The sequence below is a fragment of the Sturnira hondurensis genome, unplaced genomic scaffold, assembly GCF_014824575.4.
Source record: "Sturnira hondurensis isolate 20B ecotype Veracruz unplaced genomic scaffold, ASM1482457v3 Scaffold0002840, whole genome shotgun sequence".
NCBI lineage: Eukaryota > Metazoa > Chordata > Mammalia > Chiroptera > Phyllostomidae > Sturnira > Sturnira hondurensis.
Window position 1 is genome coordinate 171,783 of NW_028075471.1, and position 18,491 is coordinate 190,273.

At 54.2% G+C, this 18,491-nt stretch overlaps 1 protein-coding gene across 4 annotated transcripts in view; it reads left to right on the forward strand.

The window, feature by feature from the left end:
- Nucleotides 1-16,863, forward strand: part of PRKCD (protein kinase C delta) — a 30,418-nt gene extending 13,555 nt beyond the window's left edge. For 3 of the 4 annotated variants that reach the window (XM_037040675.1, XM_037040674.1, XM_037040672.1), the window contains 17 exons: nt 4,310-4,431; nt 5,557-5,756; nt 7,056-7,116; nt 7,274-7,436; nt 7,531-7,562; nt 8,699-8,784; nt 9,053-9,182; nt 9,744-9,844; nt 10,490-10,583; nt 10,801-10,901; nt 11,014-11,187; nt 11,414-11,505; nt 12,076-12,138; nt 13,125-13,263; nt 13,440-13,628; nt 14,202-14,330; nt 16,174-16,863. In XM_037040675.1, the coding sequence (XP_036896570.1) occupies nt 4,317-4,431; nt 5,557-5,756; nt 7,056-7,116; nt 7,274-7,436; nt 7,531-7,562; nt 8,699-8,784; nt 9,053-9,182; nt 9,744-9,844; nt 10,490-10,583; nt 10,801-10,901; nt 11,014-11,187; nt 11,414-11,505; nt 12,076-12,138; nt 13,125-13,263; nt 13,440-13,628; nt 14,202-14,330; nt 16,174-16,332 (2,028 nt within the window). In that variant the 5' untranslated portion in view covers nt 4,310-4,316 and the 3' untranslated portion in view covers nt 16,333-16,863. Of the gene's footprint in view, nt 1-4,309; nt 4,432-5,556; nt 5,757-7,055; nt 7,117-7,273; nt 7,437-7,530; nt 7,563-8,698; nt 8,785-9,052; nt 9,183-9,743; nt 9,845-10,489; nt 10,584-10,800; nt 10,902-11,013; nt 11,188-11,413; nt 11,506-12,075; nt 12,139-13,124; nt 13,264-13,439; nt 13,629-14,164; nt 14,331-16,173 lie in introns of those variants that run through there. The other variant, XM_037040673.1, reaches the window with a different exon arrangement.
- Nucleotides 16,864-18,491: the final 1,628 nt, after the last annotated feature.

Below are 18,491 nucleotides of genomic sequence, written 5' to 3' on the forward strand. Positions count from 1 at the left end.
CTGAGAAGGGGGGTGCACAGGTGAGAGACGGCTGCTGCAAGCAAGAGGGGTAATAGCATTTAAAGGACTTCACCCTGAGACCTGCGGGGTTGATGTTGGCTCTTGTCCCTCACAAATTCTTATGACAGTCCTGCACCAAGGGACCATTTCTCATCTGGAAGCTGGGGGCTGGCTGAGACTCAGGCCGAGCTCCCCACACTGAGTCCTGTGGCCAGGGCAGCATTGGTATTGTTAGGGTGTTGCTGCCAGGCATCTTGACCATTGTTTTGCCACCAGGGCTGCCCTGACCTCCCCTGTCCCAGGAACCAAGCACCTTACAGCACAACTATTCTTTTGTCCCTGCCCACCTTTCCACTCAACCTTGATCCTCTGAGACACTGCTCAGAAAGTCTGTCATTGCCCAACCTGGGTCTTGAGGTTGTCTTGTTGGGAAGCGGGAGGCTGAGCCATGTGTACTGGGCTCAGGTCTAGGGAATGTGGATGCAGATGTGTAGCGGGTGTGTGCTGTGCAGGGGCCCTGCTGATCATTCTGGAATCCCAGGGAGCACTCACCTGGGTGCTCTATACACTGGACTCTGGGCCAGGCAAGGTGGAAGGAGGGGCACGATGTCCTTTTTGCCTGGGGGTGTGGGACATTCACCCAGACTCATACCCACTCCCAGCCAGGCCAATGCAGCTAGCTCACTCTTCACTTTAACATTACCTGAGTACCCACCACGTGCCACCCATTCCATGTTCTTGCAGGCACACACCTCTCCATAGCTGTGCAGTTACTCCCATATGCACCCTCACACACACCAGCTCACTCACTCACACATGGTCCAGCCCATGGAGGAGCCAGCAGCAGCCCACAGCTGGCTCACCCTCCCTTAACGGAGAGGTCATGGCAGCTGACCTGGTTGGGCTCAGGCTGAAGGATCTGGGGCCTGGGCTCAGATGTGAGTTTGCACACCCACTTTCACTCCCTCTGAGTAGGAGCCATGCCCAGATGGGACATGGTGGTGTCTGCCCCTCCGGAGCCCTCCCCTCTGCTCTGGCTGTCAGCCTCAGAGGACTGGCCAGGCCACTGGGCTGGGCTGCAGGCTGAGGTCAGTGTTTCCCATGAGCTCATCTGGGCTGGGAGCTCCCAACAGACACAGCTGCTGCTCTGGCTGCCTCGTGGAGAGGCCAGGGGAGCCGTCCCTGGGCAAGGTAGCCACTGCATGCACGCATATACACGTGCGTGGGTAGGGGGGCGTGTGTGAGTCCCCCTCTCCCAGCCTGTGTTCAGGATGGAGTTCGAGTACGCATGTATGTGCACATACATGAGTGTTTGTTCATCCAGGGCTGTGGCGCATCCTCCTGCGTGGGGCCCAGGGCCCTCGTCCAAGTAGATACATGAGTGTGCAAGTGTGGGTTTGCACCTGTGAGCATCTTCATGAACAATAGCCCGAAAGATGCTCAGGGTCATTTCCTGGAGTGACCCTTGATTTGAGGAACATGAGTGGGGAGTGTGGGCCAACCTGTGTGGTTTAAAAAACAAACTCAGTGTTACATGGAACATTAAAAGTTTTATATTTGGAAAATAATTTGTTTGAAAGTACAGGCAGTCTTCCAGAAAGGCAAGAGGCCCCTGACCTCAAGGGGTTCAGGTTCAGAAAGGTCGGGACACTGATGTGGGCAGGGCCTTTCACTGCCCTGGCTGCCAAATGAAGTGGGTGCTTCATCAGTGGAATCTCAGCTTCAGATTCTGGCTTGGCCTCACAGTGTTAGTTTCCCCATCTGAAAAGTGAGGTGGTCATCTTGTTTCTGCTTGTTTACCTGGGTATTTAGGAGCAAACATTTTTTCAAAATATATTTGATTGATTATGTTATTACAGTTGTCCCATTTTTTCTCCCCTTTATTCCCTTCTGCCTTGTACCCCGCCTTCCACCATCATTCCTCCAGCTTAGTTTGTGTCCATGGGACATACATATAAGTTCTTTGGCTTCTCCATTTCCCATATTATTCTTAACCTCCCCATGTCCATTTTGTATCTACCATTTATGCTACTTATTACCTGTATATTTTCCCCCATTCTTCCCCCTCTTCTCCCCCCTTTTCTCCCCACTGATAACCCTCCATGTGATCTCCATTTCTGTCATTCTGTTCCTGTTCCACTTGTTTGCTTAGTTTGGTTTTGGTTTTGGTTTTGGTTTTGGTTTTGGTTTTTTAGGTTTGTTTGTTGATAGTTGTGAGTTTGTTGTCATTTTACGGTTCGTATTTTTGATCATCTTTTTCTTAAAATAAGTCCCTTTAACATTTCATATAATAAGGACTTGATGATGATGAACTCCTTTAACTTGACCTTATCTGGGAAGCACTTATCTGCCCTTCCATTCTAAATGATAGCTTTGCTGGATAAAGTAATCTTGAATATAGGTCCTTGCCTTTCATGACTTGAAATACTTCTTTCCAACCCCTTCTTGCCTGCAAGTTTTCTTTTGAAAGGTCAGCTGACAGTCTTATGGGCACTCCTTTGTAGGTAACTGTCTCCTTTTTTCTTGCTGTTTTTAAGATTCTTTCCGTCTCTTTAATCTTGGGTAATGTAATGATGATGTGCCTTGGTGTGTGCTTCCTTGCGTCCAACTTGTTTGGGACTCTCTGAGCTTCCTGAACTTCCTGGAAGTCTATTTCCTTTGTCAGATTGGAGAAGTTCTCCTTCATTTTGTTTTCAAATAAGTTTTCAATTTCTTGCTCTTCCTCTTCTCCTTCTGGAACCCCTATGATTTGGATGTTTAAAGTTGTCCTGGAAGTTCCTGAGTCTCTCCTCATTTTTTTTTGAATTCTTGTTTATTCATTCTGTTCTGGTTGAATGTTAATTTCTTCCTTCTGCTCCAAATCGTTGATTTGAATCCCAGTTTCCTTCCCTTCACTGTTGATTGGCCTGGCTGGGAGTGGGTATGAGTCTGGGTGAATGTCCCACACCCCCAGGCAAAAAGGACATCGTGCCCCTCCTTCCACCTTGCCTGGCCCAGAGTCCAGTGTATAGAGCACCCAGGTGAGTGCTCCCTGGGATTCCAGAATGATCAGCAGGGCCCCTGCACAGCACACACCCGCTACACATCTGCATCCACATTCCCTAGACCTGAGCCCAGTACACATGGCTCAGCCTCCCGCTTCCCAACAAGACAACCTCAATTCCCTGTATATTTTTCTTTTTTTCACTTTTCATAGCCTTCACTTCTTCCTCTATTTTGAGACGATGCTCAACCATTCCTGTGAGCATCCTGATTACCAGTGTTTTGAACTGTGCATCTGATAGGTTGGCTATCTCTTCATCGCTTAGTTGTATTTTTTCTGGAGCTTTGATCTGTTCTTTCATTTGGGCCATTTTTTTTTGTCTCTGCGTGCCTGTTACACAGTAAGGGGCAGAGCCTTAGGTGTTCACCAAGGTGGGGCAACCCACGTCTGTGCGCCGTGGTGCTGTCTCGGGGGGAGGGGTGCGAGAGGGACCAACGCCACTTGCTCAGCTGTCTGCTAGCACTTCTGCTGCTACCCACAAGCAAATTGGGCCCTTCTGGTGCTGATTCCCAGGTGGGTGGGTTTGTGTGCATTCTAGAACCCTGTGGGTCTTTCCAGTGAACTCTCCTGTGAGGCTGGGAGTTTCTCCTGTTGCCGCAACCTCTGCAGGTTTTTTCAGTCAGAGGTTTTGAGGCTTTATTTTCCCGCGCTAGAATTGTGGGTTGCATGGTCTGTCTCACTTCCCAGTTGTTCTCCCAGTTTATCCCCACACAAATGTGGCACCGCCTGGTCCACTAGCCACTGCCTTGCCCGCCCTGGTATGAGCAAAAATTTTTGAAAACCAAGAGGGCTGTGTGGGGCAGAGTGTGGGAAGGAGAGGGCACTGTCCTTCACTTTGTAGCCAGCACATGCTGGGTACCAGGCACATAGTAGTTGATGTATTTAGCAGGGTATTAAAGGAGGCATTGAATGACTTTGCAAATGAACAACAGGAAGGTCACAGATTCAAATATCCCCAGGGCCCAAGTAGGTTTTGGAGAGGCATAGGGGTCCTGACCAAGGGGGCTGTGCCAGCCAGCTCTTGCCTGATGTCCGGTCATCTCGTTTTATCAGGGATGCCACAAATCTTGGCTTATATAAAACTTCTCAACTTTAGCTTTGGCAGCTAAGACTAGTACATTTGAAGCACCACGTGGGCCAAGGTCAATGCCGTGACAGCCCCGGGGGGGGGGGCGGGGGGATACCTGACCACCTCCCAGGACTGTTCCCACTGGCCCTGCCCTGCTGCCCAGCCTCACTCCTTCTATCTGTACAACCCTGCTGCAGGCCCAGCATGGCACCGTTCCTGCGCATTGCCTTCAACTCTTATGAGCTGGGCTCTCTGCAGACTGAAGATGAGGCAAGCCAGCCCTTCTGTGCTGTGAAGATGAAGGAAGCACTCAGCACAGGTAGGGGCAGCAGCCTGTGGGGCTGAGAGTTCGGGCCCAGGGGGAGGCACTGGCAGGGGCCAGGCCTTATTCCCCCAGAACGTTTGAAGTCTCCTACCCTTCCTCATCCTTGTCTTCCTGCCAGCCCAGGTGTGGATGCAAGATGGCAGAGTGCACCAGCACTGGCTGCATGCAGCCCTCACAGGGCTTCTGGCTCCTCCCTCCCTGGTTGTTTCAGCAAACAGTTTTTACACATGCCTCTGTGCCAGGCCCTGTGCTGGGCACTGAGTGCATTGCTGTGCACTGGGGATGACCTGGCCCTGCCCTCAAGAGGCTTACGATCAGGTCAGGGAGCCAGACAATGAGTCCTGTGATAGGGAAGCTGAGAGAAGGCACTGTCCCCTGCTGGGGTCAGGATCTTCTTCTTGGAAGAGGTGAATAGTTCAGGCTATTCCTTCTTGCTTCTGCCCTCTTCCGGTGAACCCTGGCTCATCCTTTAGGTATCAGCTAAGCTGTCTCTTCTTCCAGAAGCTTTCCCAACCCTTAAGCTGGGGCAGGGCCCCTGACATGGGCATGTCTAGAACCATCAACTTTGCCCACTTCGGTTTCATTACACCTATGATTTAACATTTACTGGAGGCATGAACTGGTTTGTGTCTCTGCCTAGGATTGAGGCTCTAGGAGGGCAGGCACCAGGCTTAACTTTTCTGCCATGTTCCTTGCCTCTGATACAGTGGCTGGCATGTGGGAGCTCCCAGCACACGTTCGCTGAGTGTGAATGCACAGGGAAGGGGGCATCCAAGTGGGGCTGGAGGAAGAGGGTCGCAGGAAGAAGGAGCAGCCAGGAGCATAGGCCTGGGGAGGGAGCCTGGCAGGGTGCCCTCAAGGGGACCCACGAGGAGCTGCCAGCAGCTGTGTGTTCTGGAGTGTGTTGGGAGTAAGATGAGGCTGGTGAGGTGAGCAGAGCACAGTCATGCTCCACGGGCTGAGCTGTGGAGACTCAGTCCCAAGAAAACTGGGAAGCCACGGCGGGCCCTTGGGGAGAGAGCCAGGCAGATTCTGTCAGGGCCGAAGGCTGTGGGAAGTCTGGAAAGGGAGGGCCAGAAGGGCCCTTGCCCGATGTGGTTGGCTTGGCCCCCGTTGCAGAGCGTGGGAAGACGCTGGTGCAGAAGAAGCCCACTATGTACCCCGAGTGGAAGTCCACGTTCGATGCCCACATCTACGAGGGCCGTGTCATCCAGATTGTGCTGATGCGGGCTGCAGAGGAGCCAATGTCCGAGGTGACAGTGGGCGTGTCCGTGCTGGCGGAGCGCTGCAAGAAGAATAATGGCAAGGCCGAATTCTGGGTGAGGGGCCCTCAGGCTGCGATTGTGCATGCGATTGTGTGTGCGTGTGTACACGGTGAATGAGCACAGCTGCTGGGTGCAGCTTTGCAGCCAAAACAGCTAAGTTTGAATCCCAGCTCTGCAATTCACCAAATCCTGGCCTCTGAGCCTGTTTCCAAATCTATAAAAAGGAGAAGCTGCTAAAAGACCCTGCCTTGGTGTCAGTTGTTCAGATGAAATGAGCCGCTGGATGCAAAGGGCTAATTATAGAACAAGGCACAGGGTAGGTGCTAGAGAGCCATCCTTGTTGTTACAACGACTTTTTTCCCCGTTTAATTTTACAAAAGCAGGATGTGCACACAGCAGAACATTTCAGACTGTAAGGGTGTATCTGACCCTAGCCCCAGGCTCCAGTCCTCTTCTCAGAGGCACCCATTGTTCCCAATTCTGTTTGGAACCTTTGTAGATATTCCAGGCCCTCATCAGGGCTGGCATTAGGGAACAGCAGGTATGTCCTTCAATAGCAAGGATGTGGGTGAAGGGGAAAGCTGGTGCCCATCACTCACCTGCCAAATCAGGACTCTACACGTATGTGGCCATGTGTTCCTTGTGGCCATAGGACACCAGTGCTGGCATAGCATTCCTGCCCCCCAGGGTTACCTGTGGTCTCCTGCAGCCAAAATGTCTCCACTGCAAATGACCTGTGACCATCTGGGACTCTGGTTGGCCTCCAGTGAGGGCTGGAGGGGTTGGGCCAAGAGGCGAGTTGACTCAGGGCTGCCCTGACCCTTGGCCAGTCAAGCAGAGACACTTGCTGAGCTCCTTGTCCCCAAGGGATAATGTCCATCTCCAGGCCTAGGGCCTGGGAAGGTGAGGGTCCTGCCTTCAGAACCGGCCAGTCTGTGTGAGGAGACTGGACACGCAGACCACCAGACAGAACCAGCACGGGTGTGTCAGTGTGCATGTGTCTGCATCTCTGCGTGTGGGGGGGGATGGGGCCCTCCATTCTGATACCCTGGTTAAGAGGGCAGCAGTACTGAGGGTGGGGAGTTTCCCTTCCCACTCTGTTCCCTGGCCATGTGGCTAGACTGGGTGTGGGCTGGATCCTTTCACTTCCCCTAATGTAATAATACCCCTGACAGGGGGTGGGTGGGGGTGGGGCTCAGGGGCGGGGCCTGTTCCTACACACACCAGGCAGACAGGTGTCCCCACTAGGCTGCCAGGGCTCCCTGGCCTTGGGGGACCAACTATGGGGGCGGGTTCTGAGTCTGGCTCAGCCCTGGGCCCGCCCTCATTGACCCCACACACTCACCCCTGCAGCTGGACCTGCAACCTCAGGCCAAGGTGCTGATGTCTGTGCAGTATTTCCTGGAAGACGGAGGTAAGCCCTGTCCTACCTGGGCTGGGGGTGTAGGTTCAGAGGCCAGAGCCAGGATGGAGGGTTAGAGAAGCAGTCTTTCCAGGGCCTCCCTGGGAGGGACTGTGGGGGAGCTGTCCCTTTTGTGGCTGTGGCTGACCTCACCCTCCGTGGCCTCCAGATTGCAAGCAATCTCTGCGGGGTGAAGACGAGGCCAAGTTCCCAACGATGAACCGCCGTGGAGCCATTAAACAGGCCAAAATCCACTACATCAAGAACCACGAGTTTATTGCCACCTTCTTTAGGCAGCCGACCTTCTGTTCTGTGTGCAAAGATTTTGTTTGGTGAGGTCTGGCTATACCCGCTGGCGGGTGGGGTTGAGGGAGGGCTACACCTAGTGTTTCCCCCACTAACCCTGTGGGGGGACTTGCCTTTCAGGGGTCTCAACAAGCAAGGCTACAAATGCAGGCGTAAGTGTCTCCACAATTTGGCTTGTACACAGTGTGTGTGCATGGTGCCCAGCAGTGCCTGGGCGTGTTCACGGGAGAGCCTGGGTCCCTGTGTTGGGGCTGTATGCCTGGACAAGGACTGTATGCTGGAGTGTGTGCGCGAGGTTTTCCATCCCGGAATGCCTGTGTGACAGCTGCCCTCAGCGAGTGCTGGAGCCAGGCCTGCGGGCCTCTCCCCACTCCTTGAGTTCAGTGACATCACACTGGCAGCCTGAAACAGGTCACAGTGGAGCATTCACAGGGCAGTCAGCCGGTGCTGCCTGTCAGGGCCTTTTCCCCCAGAGAGACTGTCAGACCTTGTCTGGCACACCCCTGCTGCATGTGTGCTTCTGTTAGATACGTGTGCATCTGGGTGCACATGTATGAACACGCCTTTCTCCATGAGGGGCAAACACTAGGCATTGTGAGCTGGCAGTTATGAGCACAGGCTCCGGAGCCAGACTGCCTGGAGTTGAATCCTGGCTCTACCACTTCCTAGCTGTAGGGCTGTGGGTAGAGTTACCTAACCCCTCTGTGCCTCAACTTTCTCATCTGTAGAATAGGGATAGTAGAGTCATTGTGGAGATCAAGTGGAATGAAATATGTAAAGCCTTATGTTAAGTGTGGCTGGCACATGGTAAGCGTTCTGTCAACGTGTGAGGAGCCCTGTCGTTATGTACAGCTGTGTGTATGCGTGTCCTTGAGCTGGGGCTCACCTGGCTGTGTGTGCGCGTGCTGGGAGAGAGCCTGGGAGCTGTTTGCTGCACTGGGACACAGGAGAGGGAAAGGCGGGCTCTCTTGCCTTCTCTTTTCTCCCTGCAGTACCCCACACCCCTCACTTCTGCCCTCCTTTGCCCCCACTCACCAGCACTCCTCTAGCCTAATTTCTGAGATCCACCAGACCGGCCTGTCCTCCCTGCCCCATCCTTCCCAGGCCCCTCCTTTGAGGGCTGGCAGGAGGAGAGAAAAATAAAGCTCTGGGCCCCAGGCCTCTGTGGGTGAGGGTGTGGGTGGTTGGGAGAACGGTGGCTTTGTGTAGGGGCTGGACTGGGCCAGCTCACAGACTCTGCCCTTCCCGGTGCCTTCCCATCCCCCTCCCGGGCCTGCGCCTCCTCCAGAATGCAACGCTGCCATCCATAAGAAATGCATCGACAAGATCATCGGCCGGTGCACAGGCACCGCGACCAACAGCCGGGACACCATAGTGAGGCTGGGTCCAGGGCAGGGCCCTGGGGATCTGGGGGCTTGGCCAAGTGGGAGGGATTTGGGCTCTCCCTCCCCCTTCCCTGTGGGGCTCACCCTTCCTCCCTGTTTTTCTTGGACCTTCCTTGGACCTCTATATTTTCCAGCCCCCAGTGGAACCCTGTTGGCATCTTGCCATGCATGGGGTGGGGGGAGAGCTAGGGGTTGAGGAGGGGGCGGGAGCTGCCATGTGACCTTGACAACTGTGTCCCCACTCCACCCCACCCTAGTTCCAGAAAGAGCGGTTTAACATCGACATGCCGCACCGGTTCAAGGTTTACAACTACATGAGCCCCACCTTCTGTGACCACTGTGGCAGCCTGCTCTGGGGGCTGGTGAAGCAGGGATTGAAGTGTGAAGGTGCGTGCCACCCAGACCTCAAACTCCACCTAACTGATGCTGCCTTTGCCCTCTCCCTGGGGGGTTTCACATGGGGAGGCCTTGGGGAGCCCTCCCCACTGGCTCTGCCCTTTACCTGCTATGTGAGGGCCAGACGGGAGGTGCTGCCTCTGCGCTCTGCGTCAAGTGCAGGGGTTGGCCCTGAGTAGGATCCAGAGAGTCACTGCAGCAGCTGTCCCCCAAACGCACCCCCACCCCTGCCCTGCCCCGCCCCGCTGAGAGAAGAGAAACGAGAGTCTCTTACAGGAAAAGGGACTTGTCTAGGTTGTCCCACACACCCTTTGGAGGGTTAGAGTTAGGTCCAGGATCTTCTGCTTTCTGTTTTCCTTTTTTAAAAAACGGAAGATGTGAAGTGCTCATGATGGCTTCAGATACATTTTTTCTGAAGACAGAAAACCCGGCAGACCCCACAAAGCTCCCCTTCCTCCTATTCTCTCCCCCACCCTCCCTGCCCTTGGCTGGGACTGCCGGCTGTCCTGCCTGGGCACAGGCCCTCATGGGCCTGCTTCTCCCTCACCCCAGACTGTGGCATGAACGTGCACCATAAGTGCCAGAAGAAGGTTGCCAACCTCTGCGGCATCAACCAGAAGCTTTTGGCTGAGGCACTGAACCAAGTCAGCCAGGTGGGCAGCACGTGGGGGCCCGGGACAGAGGGTTGTGGGGATGGGGCAGTCAGGGCTCACTCCCACTCCTGGGGACCACAGTGGGGAGCTTTCTGCTCAAGACCCCACTCCTGGATGACACAGTTTGAGAATTAAGCAGGAGAGGGTGGTGGGTGTATTCCCATTAGAAATGAACTGTTCTAACAGTTCCATATTGCGGGTGAAGCAGGGGTGGGGGTGCAAGGTGAAACACTTGGAACTAAAAGCCTTTTGTGTGTGTGTGCACACGCACGCATGTGTTTTTGTATGTGTTGGGTATGGTGGGGTTCAAGGGATAACACAAAATTTTTAGGTAAAACTCTAGAATCATTCACAAATGAAGGCAACACAAAAATCTGCGAAGCGGTTGGGAAGGTAGTATCTAATTTAAGAAACTTCTGTTTGTAATGCCTGCCTTCCAGACCTCCCAGGCACCCCTGTGCCACTGGAAGAGTGTGCGAGAGTGTGTGTATGTGTGTGAGTGTGTGTGCCGCAGCGCTTGGGGGTTCCAGGCCTAGCCCGTACTGCACCCCTATCGGTATCAAGGGTGAGTTACGATTGCTGGGTCGCCTCTCTGGGCTGGGAGTCCGACCATGATCTGACCGACCACCTGGCCACCTTCTCCAGAAACCCACCCGGAAGTCAGAGACGGAGCCTGTGGAGCCTGTTGGGATCTACCAGGATTTTGAGAAGAAGCCAGCGGTCTCTGGAGATGACACACGTAAATCTGGGCCTATTTCCCCAGAAAAGCCCTTAATTCCCACTAGGGCCCAGGATGGGGCCTGGCCTCCCTCCATGGTCAAGTGAGACCTGAAAGGAGGCACCAGCATGGAGAAGGAGCCCCTTCCTCTCTGAGGCCTCTCACCCCAGCTCACCACAGACCCCAGGGGAGGGGACTCTGCGGACAGAGACCCGAGTCTGAAGTACTGTCTCTCCAGCCGACAGTGGGACCTACGGCAAGATCTGGGAGGGCAGCACCAGGTGCAACATTGAGAACTTCACCTTCCACAAGGTCCTGGGCAAAGGCAGCTTCGGGAAGGTGAGGGGCCACGTGGCCCTGAGGCAGTCCAAAGGACCTGGCTGGGTGGGGCTGTGGTGCCCTGGCCTGCGGCCCGGGGCCTCTCCTGCTCAGCACCCCACTCACCCCTCAGGTGCTGCTTGCAGAGCTGAAGGGCAAAAAGCAATTCTTCGCTGTCAAGGCCCTCAAGAAGGATGTGGTTCTGATCGACGATGACGTGGAGTGCACCATGGTGGAGAAGCGGGTGCTGGCGCTCGCCTGGGAGAATCCCTTCCTCACCCACCTCTACTGCACCTTCCAGACCAAGGTGTCAGACCCTCCCACTGTCATGGCCCCAGGAGCTACAGCTCCCCTCGCCTCCCACTCCAAACTGTGTCTAACACTCAGGTCACTTGAGGCAGGGCCGTGTCCCCCTCCTCGTACTCCCTAGGGTGGGGCTGTGTCTCCTCTTATGTCCCCCAGGGCAGAGCTGTCCCCCCGCTGCAGTGGCCCTCCCGTTCCTGTGCCTCTGCTCACCACCCTCCCCTCCCCAGGATCACCTGTTCTTCGTGATGGAGTTCCTCAACGGGGGCGACCTGATGTTCCACATCCAGGACAAAGGCCGCTTCGAGCTGTACCGTGCCATGTATGTGAGGGCCCTGTCAGGAGGAGCCCACCGCCAGTCTGCCCTCCATTTTTCCTCCCCCTGGAGAGGTTACCCTGAGCTGGAGCTGGGGTTGGAGGGAACGGGGGTAGCTGGGGCTGCCCCCACTGTACTGGAAGCCTGGGTGGTGGGTGAGCTGCAGCTGGGTGCACAGCACAGGGGTGCTGGGTTCTGTTCCCTCCTTGGGCCTCAGTCAGGGCCGCCTCACACATGGTGATCGGCAGAACACAGGACCCTGGTGTGTGACCCCCAGACTAACATGCACCCCAAACTCTGTGTGTACCTACATACGTGTATCACTATAAATGCATATACTCTTGTGACAGAAAATTGTCTTATTTGGAGCTTTTCCTTTATCATTTCTTTTTTGCCTTGGCCGCTAGCCTCCCCTAGCCTGACAGAAGATGTACTTGATCGTGCCTGGGTGGTGCGTGGAGTTATTTGCAGCACTGCCCGCCCCTGGAGCTGGGGATGTGGGACCCGGGAGAAGCAAGGGCCTGTCGACAGAAACTCCAGAACACTTCACTCTCTCTCTCTCTCTCTCACATCCAGGTTTTATGCTGCTGAGATAATCTGTGGACTACAGTTTCTACACAGCAAAGGGATCATTTACAGGTACAGGTGGTGGGGAGTTGGGGTTTGGGGGAGCTTTCAGCTCCAACGCCATCATACCCTCTGAAATGCTCTGAGAGGAGCCCAGCCCAGCTCTCCCCCGTCTCCGCCCGGAGTCAGTGTTTAGTCGGGTATTTGCCGAACCCTCCCACTCCATTGCTAGAATTCCTGGTGGCCCCTCAGCCGGGGCTGGCGCAGCTCCAGGAACTGGGAACTCACGGCCCATAGTCAGCACAGCACTGATTGGTACGGTGTCTTCCTTCCTCAGTGCGGTCAGTCCCATCTGAAGCCCCATGCGCATACTCTCAGCTCCCACCAATAGGAACTGGTCCCATAAAACTCCCACCCAGTAAGTGACAGTCGCATCCAACAGTATTATGGTGCACTCATTAAAAAGGCTGAGGCCGTATTGATGCCAAGATGGGAGGTCAAGTGGCGAACCAACCCACGGGACAGTATGTATATATTAGATATTAAGGTGCACATTTTTAAAGATGAGGTGAAATGCATATTGAAATGTGCTTGTCCATACCTAGAATCACTCTAGGGAAGGCTGGCCATCGAGGTTAGTGGAAGGTGCACTTTGCAATATGCTGTTTGCCCTTTTCTAGAGCTCGTTACCATGTGCATAAATTAACCTACTCCAACAACCGACTACATAAAAACAGACATGCCCCTTACCCTTCTGGAGTTACACAAACTTAAACCGAGGGCCACTTCCACTGCTGACCGGCTACGTGTTCCTGGGCAAGTGACATCACCTCTCTGAGTCTCATTTTGGGCTCTAGAAAGTAGGACGGCATGTGTCCAGATATGACACACAGTAGGTGGCTTGCAGGAAGCACCTGTTTTGGAGCCTCCGTCCCTCCTGCTTCCTTTTGCTCCTTCCCTTGTCCCCTTGGGAAGAGGCTTACAGGGCTGAAAATGGGGGCTGGGGGACAGGGTGGACTCGGCCCCTGCTGACCCCTTCTCCTGCCCTTTCCCCTCAGGGATCTGAAGCTGGACAACGTGATGCTGGATCAGAATGGCCACATCAAGATTGCTGACTTTGGGATGTGCAAGGAGAACATATTTGGGGAGAAGCAGGCCAGCACCTTCTGCGGCACCCCTGACTACATTGCCCCCGAGGTGAGCTCCCACCCGCCCCGCCCCCAGCCCAGTCAGATACACGTCTTAACAGGGTGGAGCCAGGAAGGCATCACTTCCCCCTGGGCAGTGATGTCTGCACCAAGCCAGGAGGGCGAGGAGGACTGGCGAGGCTTGTGCTCCGGGATCCCTCTCAACTCTGGCACCTCCTGCCCCAGATCCTGCAGGGTCTGAAGTACTCGTTTTCTGTGGACTGGTGGTCCTTCGGAGTCCTTCTCTATGAGATGCTCATTGGGCAGTCCCCCTTCCACGGTGACGATGAGGACGAACTCTTCGAGTCCATCCGCGTGGACACACCGCATTATCCCCGCTGGATCACCAAGGAGTCCAAGGATATCCTGGAGAAGGTGGGAGGCCCCGGGTTAGGCTGGCTGGGGGCCAGAACCAGTAAACATGAGGTCACGGGAATGCCAGAAGCCTCTGGGACGGCAGCCTCACTGATGCTCCAGTCCTAACATGTGGGGGTATTGCTCTCTCGCCACATTCGCAGGAGGTCCTGTCTGAGTACCTGCACTGAACTGGCCTGGCACGGCGATTGGTTATGAGCTTAGGCCAGGAGACAGACCTGAGGTTAAACACTGAGTCTGTCTCCTTATCTGCACAATGTAGCTATGAAAACTGGAGTTGCTGGGGAGAAAACATAAGTGTATGAAGCTTAGGTTTGTGCCAGGCAGATAGCAAACACTCAATAAACAGCTACGGCTTTTACTCAAGCCCCAGCAGCGCCCACCCACAACTTGCTGTTTCTGGGGACCTGGGAGCCCAGCTGGCCAGAGAGGATCCCTCAGCCCCAGCGGCCCTGGGCTGCACCACTGGGCTGGGCCAGACCTCCGGGACACCCTGCATCTGCTTAGGGGGTTGCTGAGGCTCTGATTTCCTACAGTCCTTGGGTGCTAACCAGGGCCCCTGCTGGGTTGCAGCTGCTTGAAAGGGACCCAACCAAGAGACTGGGAGTGACTGGGAACATCAAAATCCACCCCTTCTTCAAGACCATTAACTGGACTCTGCTGGAGAAACGTCTGGTGGAGCCGCCCTTCAGGCCCAAAGTGGTATGTGATCCAACATTAGCAGGGCCACCCGCTCAGTGTTGTTGCCTCCACTGCCTGCCTCTCCCGCATCATTTACATGCTTTCTCTTCTCCCTCCTTTCAGCAAACCTGCCTCCTTGACCTCCCTGAATGTGACATTCAGTCACAGCCTCTACCCTGATAGTCTCACCCTCTCTCCCCTCACTCAGTCATTCAATGAACACTGGGAACTGTGGGTCTGGCCACCCCTTAACCTACATTTTCTTAGCACCTGCTATATGCTGTATGTTCTCTTTGCACATCCCAAATTCTGATTGGGAATCAGAATTTAAGGCCTTTCTCCCTTCATCCATCCAAAGCATTTTCCAATAAACACTGGAAATGCTGAGTGTGTGTTGGGTGCGGAGCACCGTGCTGAACTGCTCAGCATAGCCGGAAGCCCAGTCCCAGAGCTGGAGGAACCCCAGCTCAACAGAGATAAGAAACTGAACACAGATGCTCACTCATGATATAACACAACAGTATGAGAGCTGTCACAAGGCCACACTCGATCAGTTGTCATCCAAAGGGCCAATCAGCAGGAGCCCAGAACCATAGAACGCGGTGCATCTGAGAGGAAGTGGGGTACAGGCCGGGCTGGGAGCATCTGGGAGGCTTGTCCAGGTGGAGGAGGGATGGTTCACACGAAGGCCCAGAATCCAGGGAAGCCACCAACAGGCCAGCAGGAGAGCAGAGGCAGGTTGGGGCCAGAATTGGGAGCATCACAAACACCTCAGAAGTTGGACTTTATGGCTCTTCTCTGTTCACGGTTCCTCCTTCCCACTGCTTTTCTCTCCTCCGTTTCCCCTCCTCTCACTGGGCAGCCCGTGGGCCTAGGAGGAGGCACGGAGCACTTTTCTTGATCCAGGGACCTCAAACTTGATGCCTCCTGGGCTGGGCATGCCGCTTCAGGCCAGACCAGCTGCAGGAAAGTCACGCAGCCTGCTCTCAGTCTCAGTTGTGATAGAAAGAGTGATAGACTGAATCTCTGTACTAAGAAACACCAGGTGGGAGTGGTGATCGCCAGCCTGTCAGTGGGAAGCGGCAGGGCCTGTGGCAAGGGCCCAAGAACGCTTCAGCACCAGGAGAGGTCAGGCCAGGAAATGAGCCCAAGGCTGCTTTGCTCTGCCTGTTTTCAAAAGAAGCCAGAAATCTGGGTTTTTATGTCAAATTGCCCAATTTTAAAATATTGGCTCATATGCCATTAAAAACCACTGCTAGTCAAAATTCTGTACTTGCCAGCTCAGTCTGGCCTGAGAGCTACCAGCTTGAGCTCTCCAGTACCATTTCACTGGATCCTCAGAAGCAGAGCTGCAGGTTTTTCCTTGGGTGGCCCGATAGTGACTGGGTCAGGCTTTGCAGGCCAGAGGCTCTCAGAGAAGCCATAGATGATACATCAATCACTGGGTGTGGTCGTGTACTAATAAAACTTTATTTGTGATGCTGAAATGTGAATTTCATTTAATTTTCATGTCATGAAATAGTATTCTCCTTTCGATTTTTTTCTAAACATTGAAAAATGTAAAAACCATTCCTAGCTTATGGGAGTAACAAAGACAGATGATGGGCGGGGTTTGGCCCATGGGCCTGCTCACCTTTACTAATCCAGGCTCAGAGCTCCCTGCTGGCTTCCCTCATCCCCTTGGAAAAACCGGCACCCACCTTCTGGCTGGGCTCCCTTCAGGCTGTGGGGAAGACCCCCTTTTCTGGTCTTACTAAGGTCAGCTCTGGCCTGGCCCAGCCTGACAGAGACTCCCGAGGGGTTTGGGAGCCTGGAGAGGCTGCCCCTTGGGTCCTGCTCACCCGTTTCCACCCTGTGCCTGCAGAAGTCCGCTGGAGACTATAACAACTTTGACCAGGAGTTCCTGAATGAGAAGGCGCGCCTCTCCTACAGCGACAAGAACCTCATCGATTCCATGGACCAGACAGCATTCGCTGGTTTCTCTTTTGTGAATCCCAAATTCGAAAGGCTCCTGGAAAAGTGAGGTTCCCAGATATGCTCCCCAACCCATCACAGCCAAGGAGCCTGGGTGGGCCAGCACGGCGTGCCTGCCCAGCCCAGACAGGACGGGCTTGGCCAGCCTGCATGCGTACCTGCCTGCCCTTGTGATAAGCAACAGTGTGACTGTCGTGATTGCTGCTGCCGCCCGCCCCCATCACCCCCAGGAGGGGCCTCGGCCTCTGTCTGAAGGGGCTCTTCATGGTACTTCCTCTGTGAACTGAGTGTGAATTTGCTTTTCCTCTGCCCTCAGAGGGAAACTGTAAATCCTGTGTTTCATTACTTGAATGTAGTTATCTATTGAAAAAATGTATTATATATATGCATATATATGTATACACACACATATATAACAGGCTGTATATATTGCTCAGTAGAGGAAAAAAACATGGGGGACTGGTAATGTGTTGATCTTTTAAAATATATGTATATGACAAGAAAAAAAAAGGAGCACAAGCTGTGTGAACCACCAGGTTCTTTTATTTGTGTATCAAAATAAATGCTAAATGGTACTATCCTGGCTGTTGGGACATGTTTGTCCCAGGAAGCTGGTGGCAGCTGTGTCCCGGAAACTGACAGAGCTGTTAGCTGTAGGCACGGACCCCTGTGCTTTCATGCAAATGTGTTTGTATTTATGGGTTTCCTCTGGCTCTGAGGCCCTGGGGTTTCTCTGAGTAGCTTACAGAGCCCAGGTGAGCGGAGGTGGTTCCAGCTGCAGGCAGTGTGTCTCAGCAGAGTGAGGGGCCAGTCTGGAAAGAACAGAGAGGTGACGACCTGGCCAGAAAACATGAGCTAAGGCCTAGAGGCTGGCCCAGGCTGGAAAGAAAGAAGGGAAGAGAAAGTTAATCACAGCTCGGGCTTTGGGAAGATCTGGATTCAAACTGCAGAGGGGCCAAAAGTAGTGCTCATGTGAATTATTTTAAGTCTCTGTTCCCTCATCTGTAAAATGGGGAGAAGGCAAGTTAATGCTAGGTGTAACGCCCATCTCACTACTATTTATCCCTGTTCTTGCCACAGAGGAATCTGGGGCTGAGTTCCAGAATCTACTTCTCAGGAGCCCTTGCCTACCTGCAGAAGGGGAGGGGAACAGAGTAGGAGAAAAAGGTGAGAAAGTGCCAGGTGACAGGGTCCAGGTTGACAGCTGTGCTCCAGTGTGCCCTGAACTGTGGAGACCTCCCTCCCCCCTTCAGTGTCTCCCCGTCTCCTGCTTCCTAGTTCTTCCTCTTCACCTCTCTCCCTTCAGCTCCCTCTTTCTGTCTCTGGGGTTACAGCCCTCGTGGCAGGGCCTGCCCTCCACCCACTCTGGCCCATCTCTTAGCCCTTTGTCCTTAGAGATGGGTGAGGTGCCCCCAGCCTGGTTGGCTGGTCCTGGCAGCCAGTCAGCTGACTTTTCACTTTTCTAGGCTGAGGTGTAAGTTTCCAGCTGGAGAGAAGCAGGGTAAGGTGGGGCTGCTGCCAGCCAGGGGAGGGGATAGTGGGGATAAGGGAGCCAAACCCAGAGACCAAATGTCCACCTCCTCTCTCCACCCTCTGTCCTCCCAGGAAACATCAGTTGAATCCCTGCTCTGCGCAGAGCAGTGCAAACCCCAGGGAAGACAGACAGCATGGCATGGGCTGTGCTGGGGGCTGTGGGAGCCAAGAGGAGGTGCCTAGGGACCCCTGTCCTCTTCCTGTGCTGCAACACACAGGCCCCCCAAGCACCCCAACCTCACTGAGGCTGTCCAGAGTGAGTTCAGAACAGAAATATAGTGGGTGTTTGCATTCAGTGCCTCTCACCTGCTCCTTGCNAGCCAGGGGAGGGGATAGTGGGGATAAGGGAGCTAAACCCAGAGACCAAATGTCCACCTCCTCTCTCCACCCTCTGTCCTCCCAGGAAACATCAGTTGAATCCCTGCTCTGAGCAGAGCAGTGCAAACCCCAGGGAAGACCGACAGCATGGGCTGTGCTGGGGGCTGTGGGAGCCAAGAGGAGGTGCCTAGGGACCCCTGTCCTCTTCCTGTGCTGCAACACACAGGCCCCCCAAGCACCCCAACCTCACTGAGGCTGTCCAGAGTGAGTTCAGAACAGAAATATAGTGGGTGTTTGCATTCAGTGCCTCTCACCTGCTCCTTGCAGCTCCAAGGCAGAGCTTTGCACACAGAGCTC